An 8,564-nucleotide genomic window follows, 5' to 3' on the forward strand; every position below is an offset into this window, starting at 1 on the left:
TTTTTTTTTTATAAGCGTTAAAAATGAAATCAATTCGATACTAATAACATTTTTATTTTATTGTATTTGTTTTTAAACAATAAATGGTTTATTTTTAAATTTGTATGTGAGAATAATCCAACCCAAGTATTATTATGATCACAACTTGCAATTTTCTATTTCAAGAATGCTAGGTTTTATAAAAGAAATATTATGAAAAGTTTTATCAAGATTCTCTATCTTTTGATTAGTTTGTGATATTTTATTATGTGTAACCTAAGAGTGAAAAATTTTGATAAAACTTTTTATGATATTTTTTTCATAAAATCTAACCTTACGTTTTTTCTTTTTTCTTTTTTTTTTTTTTTATTGACTCAATTTAACCACTAATTTTTTCTCCTTGCTGTGAGGGTATTTTAGTAATAAGCGAACATAAAGTGAACTTTGATTTGCTTTTATCACTGGAATGCTAGCATTACTTTGACTAATTTTTATTTTTGCTTTTGCTGCTTTATTTTTTTTTTTATTGAATTATAGATTTAAATAGGAATTTAAAAATTAAAACAAAAAAAAATAATGAAATAAATAAATAAACTTATATTTCATTCACATTTTTTTTTTCATTTTAAATTCTTACTAAAATCTTTTTTTGTTGACAAACTCATATAAAAACCTATGCGAGTTTATTTGGAATTTTTCACATTTTTTAGTACTTGGAATAATTAAAAATAAAAATCCACGAAAAATGTTTTTGTAATTAATGAAAAACAAGTTTAAGCAAAAAAATATTTTTTACTAAAAACATTTTTTAAATTAAAGTTTTAAAATGCCATTACACTACACCAGCAAATCGCCTCTGCCACCGCTGGCATCGGAAACAAATGAGACTGTTAACAATATGTTAAATTCAAATACAAGGAACAACCAGAGTACTATTCAATGTTTTCACATTTTATCCTCCGTTATCTGTTTTATAAACTTCACTCTTAGGATTGATTCGGCTAATATTTCTGTTTTTGTTTTTTCCCTTTTTTTTTTTTTTAAAGACAAATTATTGTTAAAAAAAAAAAAAAGTTAATCACTTTGGTTATAGTTCTCTAAAAACACTTTTCAAAAAATTATACTTTCTTATTTTTAGCGTTTTTTTATTTTTACTAAATTTTTTTAATATTTTAAACAATTTTATTTACTTTTTAGACATATCTAACATAAATATATTTAAAAAGTAAAAAAATTGTAAAAAAACCTTTTAAAAATTCACTAAATACCAAAAGTATAAAAAAATATATGATAATTCAATATATTTTTATGTATTTATTAATTTTTTAAAATATTTTTTCACAAATTTTTTACTTTTTAGATACATCTAAATAAGGTGCATCTAAAAAAATAAAAAAATATATTTAAAATTTTAAAAATATTCACTAAAAACAAAAAAAAAAAATGAAAACCAAAAAACTCAATTTTCAAAAAACTTAATCCAAAAAACTCAAACCAAACATACTAAATGCCTTTCACAAATACAGCCACTACCTCCCCCACCCCCAACACCATTAATACAATTTTTTTAAGGACACAACCAAACAAACAAAAGCATTTTCTATGCAAAAAAAAGTCTCAAAAAAAATTCTAGCATCATAAACAAAAACAAATCTTAATTACGACATTGATGCTATTACTTAAAATAAATAAATAAATAAAAACCACAAATATACATACTTCTACAATTGCTCACAAATTTCATATTTTAGAATTGACTCATAATAACTCTATCACTACCAAATATATTAATTTTTACTGTTACAGCCACGACCAGTAAAACTAATGCTAATTTCACAAGCAAGTAGAGTAATAGATATACAATGGAGTGTTTTGGAAAGATGGTTAAAAGCCTATTTTTTGACTTTTTGGCTTCTTTTTATTTTTTTGTGAGAGGAAGTGAGTTAAAACTTAAGAAGTGACTTTTAACCCACTTCCCAAAATAGGCCAATATCCTTTTTCATCTCTATCAACTTTGTACCAAGTTCTGCAAAACAATTCAGTACACAAAATCTATATATATGTATACAGATTGGCAGGGAATATGGAAAATGCCATGAAAAGGCATGGGGTCACAGGAGATGAGAAGGGGAGAGGGAGTCATCGGGGTATTGAGAAGGAGAGGGAGTCCCCCGGTGATCATGGAGGTCAGGGAGGGTAAAGAATGTTAGGAAGGAAAAATGGGGTGGCGATAAGGGCTGGGGAGGCAACAGGGAGCCACGAGAGGAGAGGAGAGGATATGCAGCGGCCAGTGGTGACAGGGAATAAAAAAAGTTAGCTAGTGAAGGTTTTTAGGATTTAGAGGTAGAAGATGAAGATAGAATGATTGATGGAGTCATTTATGTCTTTTTATCAAACTACTACAAGGGAAACGGAAACATAACTACACAACAGGGACATGGTAAGAATTACACTTTCAATCTATTTGGATGGAAAACCAAATAATAGCAAATCAGTCCAAGACCATAACTGGCAGTAAAAAGCCACACAAGTGGTTAAAATAGCTTTTGCAATTTAAAAAGTTATCCAACAAAGTTATATTCGAATTTAGAAATGAAATTTGCAATGAGCAGTACAAGACTTACCAGAAAACAGAGCCTACTTCCCTGATGATGATGCAGTAAAATTTGGAACAGGCGATCCAATGCTACCCAATCGCTATATTAAACTTCTACAAAATTAGTTGAAAGAGAATAGAGTTCAATTCCGACATAACATTAGTTATCCAACTACAATAAAATTAAGTTCCACAAGTTCTGTTTACGATTGATACCTTCTAACAAATTAAGCTGCTTTTTGTTTCTTGGCTACTCTTTTGGCCAAAACAAAGTCATCATCTGATTCATCCCTGGATATACCTTCTTCCTCAATCTTGCGTTTCTTGGACATCTTCGATGAGTCTTTGGAACTTGGTGTCTTGTTTTTCTGTGAAGAAACTGGGGAGGATGTTATTTTTCTCTTCACAGTAACAGACTCGGAGCTCTTCTTTACAGTGGTGACAACAGTTTTCGTCGGCTGACTCTTTTTCTGTTTCTTCTCGTAAATTGTCTTTGCCAACTCCTTGGGGAGCAAGCCAGACTCCATCATCCTGCATTTGCATTGGAATTGGAGAAATGTTTACTCAAAATCTGATTGCAAGACACAAGAAGCATATTTCAAACATGATTAAACATATACACAAATCGCAACATCAGAATCTAAGTAGCCATTCCTATAACCATGTGGTACTGATTTATGCATTAAAAGAAGCACAAAAGATTCAAAATCTAATCTGCTTAATACCTCACAACGCCGACAGCCAATACAGTTACAAACATAGGCGCCGTTTGGGAAGAGGTGGGTGAGGCTAATATAGCATAAAATGAGAAATAAGCAAAAAAGCAGCACTGTTCGCAGTTTTTTCAAAAAAAAAAAAAAAAAAAAAATAGGCTCTGCGCTGGACAGTGTAGGCTGTGCCTACACTGTCACAGCCGGAAATTGGTACATCAATGGCAAAATTACCATTTTGCCCCTTTATATCAATTTAAAAAATAAAAAGTTAGAGACAAATTTGTCATTTTAAATTTAAACATCATTTCAATACACTTTCCAATACAAGAACTCAACTAAAAATTCATCTCATCTTTCCCAAACACAAAACTAAAATAGCCTACTAAAATAGCCAAAAACCCAAATAGCCTACTAAAATAGTCACTTCCCAAACGAGGCCATAATAAATATTGGATTCACATGAGAATAGTTAAAATCATATTTTTTGCCGGATAGGTCAGAACAGTAAGATTCTTACAGATGGTTACAGGAATTACATGGAAGCAAAACATAATATCGTCCACTAGGGTATCTATATAGCTGCGGCATCTAAAATAAATAATATGAATGAAAAATAAAGAAAGAAAAGATTATTCATAGGTGTCCTAAATGATTGGACACACAAAAAGGGAACAAAGTATATAAAGGTGTCCAATTGTTTCTTGAAGGCATGGCTAGAAGATAAAGATCAAACATTTCTGACTACCATTCATTACCACTGGTAAAGTATAAATTAAATGTACTCTCCCAACAATAGATCCTTGGTCCATAATAAGCTTCCAGCCAAAGAGAAAAAAATTAATCCTGGCATACATAGATAATTAAGGTCTTAGAGAACAGAAAACTGCTCTAAATGACGAAGTCCTCCAAGGTGGCACTAACCAAACAAGACTGACTTTGTCTACCCTCGTACAAATGTCATGGCTAATACTCAAATAAAATGAAGTCACTGTAAAAACTGTTTTGACTGCATCCAGTCAAAAGTTCTTAATCGACTTAGCTATAAGTGTTGTTTGGTCTTTAAGCCAAAAAAATAAATAAAAATAACAAAAATAATTGCTTTAAAGTAGAAGTTTGATAAAAACCACAAAACAAAAATACATATAAAATAAAACTCCAACAACATAATCCGACTCACTCAAGGAAAGCAACATAAAAGAAAGAACAAAATAGTGCATACTAATAATTAAAAATGAAGAGTCTAGAAATTGCAGTCCCAAGAATTATGTTCTCCTCGAATAATGCAAGGCAAATAACCTATGTTTTCTTTAAGTAAAATGCTGAATTTGGAACAAAGTACCCTTGGTTTCATTGGAAAATTACATATTCCCAAATCAGAGTAGCATTTTGTCAATAGAATTGCAAACCACAGGCCACATGTCCAATGTAGTCCATCAGAGACAATATATTAACAGTAGGTCAGAATTCATTCCCCCTCTAAGTTAGTATTGAAAAAACCTCACCCAATTAAAGCTTAACAATAGAAACAATAAAATTCAGCTGACATTGGAGACTAAAAATCTGCGTAATAAAAAATGAAATTTGGGATTGCGGTACTTTTTGTTCTAGAATATGATTATAGGAAGAATCAGAAAGACAAATTAGGAGTAGCTTCAGACTCTGTACATATTACTTTCATGAAAGTTTTTCAGTGGCGGTCAAGTCAAGTCAACATGGCAGGAAAAAAGTAACACCTGATTTGGTAAACCTTGATAGCGACCTAAACAAGTTATTGGATTAAACTGGGACAGGGGAAGATAGAAAATATGCCAGGTAATACATAATGTAAAGCATGCAATAATAGAGAAAGAGAGAACTGTCACACATTCATATATATTATGTGACAAGAACAAATACAGAGCTCAAATGATTTTATGATGCAATTTAAAAATTAATTCAGACGTGACAATTGTGAGATCGCAAATCATAGTTCAATGTTCAAGTCTACAAGACAAAATTTTGTAATTGAATGAAAGAAAGCCCAAAAGAAGAAGAAATCATAAATTTGTTGGGGTTGTCTAGAAAAGCTTCAATCTTTACCATATGGTGCATACGCATAGATCTAAAGTGGTATACAGATTGTAATTCTAGATTTCTCTTGCCACCTCTAAGAAGGTAAACACTGTTATTAGAAAATATTGATGGAAGGTCATGTTTGCTGCTAAATAGACTAAGCATGTGCTTGGTTATCCTGTTGATGCTTTACATAGCATTTCAACGTACAAATCAGGTTTTGAACTCATGAAATGCCATTATGTAAAATTCTAAGGATTACATGTTCAACAGCTTCCATGTTCTGTACCAAACCATTCAATATCATGGCTTTTACATGTAATAGACAACGAAGCTTACAGTGTGGTTTCTCAACATTCTTGAGCTTATGTGTAACTCACAACTAATAATTTTAAAAAATATTTATTTTTTTGCAAATGTATCCTAGTTGCAACCGGATCCACTTTTTTAGATTTTGTCATATCTATATCATATCTGTGCTTCCTAGCTTCCACCTCTACTTGTGTCCCTTTCGATTGATTTCATGGAAAGTAGCAATTTGATATATGACTAAAACCCTAAATGTATGCAGAAAGTCAACTTGGAAAGGAAGTTTACACTTCACATTTAGCAAATACAACATGCTTAAGCTATTGAATCTTTTACCAATGACCATTCACATTTCAATGGCACCAGTATATAAAAGTCCAACAGACAATCCACAGTAAAAAAATATGACAATGTTGTTCAGTTACCATTTTAAATCTAAGAGCATCCTATCATTAATTGTCATATACAGTTTGGAGACAACAGAGCTTGGTTTCCATCTTTCTATATTGGTTTAGAAATTAGAATCCACCAAATCAATATGGCACATCACCGCTTTATATGGTTCACTACTCAACTAACTCTAAGATCAAATTCGATGTCCAAGTTTTAGTATAACATATTTCAATTTATGAAGTGAAACATATACAAAATATCCAGAAACCCACTTATTTGGTCCTCATATTTACAACAATAGAAGTGCCCTTGCTATTTGTTTTTCCTGACAATTCCTTTAGGCTTTTGCGATTCTCTCATTGTTCTATTGTTTTTCCCATCTCCCCCTGCCGCATCCCGATAAAATCAAATCCAAGGTTACAAACCAAAATATCTTCATTTGATGCTAAAAAATGGAGAAAAAGGTCTCAACTTTTCATTAGCAAACATAAAATTGAGTAAAACAATTCACACGAACACAATTGACAATAATAAAAAAAGGGGTCACATTTCACACTTGAAACAAATAACTAAAGGGTTGAATATCAACTAAATGTATATGCCAAACCCTAGCTATACACAAAACTCAAAAACTTTAAAAGGGGCCTTAGTTTTTACTATCAGTAAGAAATTCCTCACCAGAAAGCAGCCATTTCACTATGAGGCACTTGCTCATACAAAGTTTCATAGAAAATCCTCAGTGGGTCTCTCTGTAATTCCAAAATTGCAACACACCCATTAATCAAAGAATAATTAATCACACAATCTACTGTATATACATAAGCAAGCAAGAACACATACTTCCTCAGGAGGGTCTCGCTTCTGACCAGGCAAATCATAAACCTTCTTTTCCCTTTTCTTCCCATTCTGCTCAGCTTCTTTGGCCCCTTTTTTCTTGTCCTCCTCCTTCTTTATCTTACTCTTTTTGTGCACCTTTAACCCAACAAACAAACAAATTCATTATACATAAAATATGTATGAAAAAACCCAAAATGTATGCGATACAGACCTTGTCAATCTTGTTGGAGCTCTTCTTAGTGGTGGGTTTTTGGAAATCATCATTGTCTTTAGATTCTTCCTTCTTTACCTTGTCAATCTTGTTGGAGGAGCTCTTCTTAGAAGTGGGTTTTTGAAAATCATCATTGTCTTTAGATTCTTCCTTCTTTACCTTGTCAATCTTGTTGGATGAGCTCTTCTTAGAAGTGGGTTCTTGAAAATCATCATTGCCTTTAGATTCTTCCTTCTTTACCTTGTCAATCTTGTTGGATGAGCTCTTCTTAGAAGTGGGTTTCTCAAAATCATCGCCGTTGTCGTTGGGTTCTTCTTTCTTTACTTTGGATTCCTTGATGGGTCGAGAATTGGGGGTGGCATTGTTGGGTTTCTTCTTTCGGTTTTCGATAACAGAACCCAAGGGTTTGTCATCGTTTTCGTCCCCAACCTCCTCTTTCTTCACCGGCTTTGAATCTTCGGAAGGCATGTTTGGGGGAACAAATAGATCAATCTGATGAAGCTGAGAAAATTGGAAGGAATCGCAGAGAAAATAAATTGAGGGATGTAAGTAGTATTAGGGAAGCCCCAGGTGAGGACAGTAGAATCGAGGATGCGTGGGTTTTGTGACCCTTGTCCCTTTCTTTGCGTCTTGAAAATCAAAATTCACAACCACGACAGGAAAGCGCTCCGGATTTGGGCTCGGGGATTTGGTTTGGTTTTTTTCATATTTTTTAAATTATGAAAATCAAAATTTGTTTGGTTTTTTTTATATTTTTTAAATTATATCACTTTTTTACATATCTTTTCATAAAAAATTAAAAAATATACTTTTTTAAATCATTCCAACCCCTTAATCTTTTTCATTTTATTTTCATAATATATAGACTAGTATATCACACATGCTATGCACGAGATAAAATAATATATTATTTAATAAAAATATGATAATAATATTTCATTTTTTTATATTATGTAAAATAAAAATTAAATAGAAGTTAGCCGATCGAGATTTTCTTAATTGTTTAAAATTAAAAAAATTAAAAAAATTAGTATGAAATATTGATCATAAGGATTCTCATTAAAAATTTCATTTTGTTTATATAAATGAGAGTATAATATTCACTTTATGTAAGTGAAACAATTCACTTTTTTCTTCTTTTCTCGATTAAAGATTATGAAATAAAAGTTAAATGAAAGCTAACTAATGGGAATTTTTTTAATTGTTTAAAAGTTAACAATTGTTTGGGCAGAAAGTGTAGCAATCTTAGCCGTTTAATTTTTAATTAAGTCAATCTTTAATTTATTTTAAATCAAACAAATTTAACCAATATATTTTGATAAAATTACTAAAATCGCAGTCAAACCAGCGAATCAGTCAAATCGAAAACGGTTCACCCTATCGACTAGGTCAAAGGACCAACCAACTTATACAAAAATTAATTAATTAAAGCTTTGAAATTTTATTTTAATTTTAAAATTTAAACTGTCTTGAA

General features: G+C 31.2%; 1 protein-coding gene across 1 annotated transcript; it reads right to left on the bottom strand.

Moving 5' to 3' along the window:
- Positions 1-2,417: 2,417 nt before the first annotated feature.
- Positions 2,418-7,818, bottom strand: LOC114306387 (uncharacterized). Its single transcript, XM_028251605.2, has 5 exons — positions 7,091-7,818; positions 6,883-7,014; positions 6,721-6,791; positions 2,792-3,106; positions 2,418-2,689 (listed from the first exon to the last, which is right to left on the bottom strand). Exons 1-4 carry the CDS (start codon positions 7,556-7,558, stop codon positions 2,803-2,805), a joined length of 975 nt encoding a protein of 324 aa, XP_028107406.2. The 5' UTR covers positions 7,559-7,818; the 3' UTR covers positions 2,418-2,689; positions 2,792-2,802.
- Positions 7,819-8,564: the final 746 nt, after the last annotated feature.

This window comes from Camellia sinensis, chromosome 6 (assembly GCF_055761805.1).
Source record: "Camellia sinensis isolate YWXY chromosome 6, ASM5576180v1, whole genome shotgun sequence".
NCBI lineage: Eukaryota > Viridiplantae > Streptophyta > Magnoliopsida > Ericales > Theaceae > Camellia > Camellia sinensis.

What these genes read in the sequence shown, in the direction of transcription:
- LOC114306387 (XM_028251605.2), bottom strand. Translation starts at nt 7,558, where the DNA reads ATGCCTTCCGAAGATTCAAAGCCGGTGAAGAAAGAGGAGGTTGGGGAC. An exon ending in GCTCCAACAAGATTGACAAG is followed by an intron (nt 7,015 to 7,090) that starts GTCTGTATCGCA and finishes GTTGGGTTAAAG; the next exon opens with GTGCACAAAAAGAGTAAGAT. An exon ending in AGTGAAATGGCTGCTTTCTG is followed by an intron (nt 3,107 to 6,720) that starts GTGAGGAATTTC and finishes ATGCAAATGCAG; the next exon opens with GATGATGGAGTCTGGCTTGC.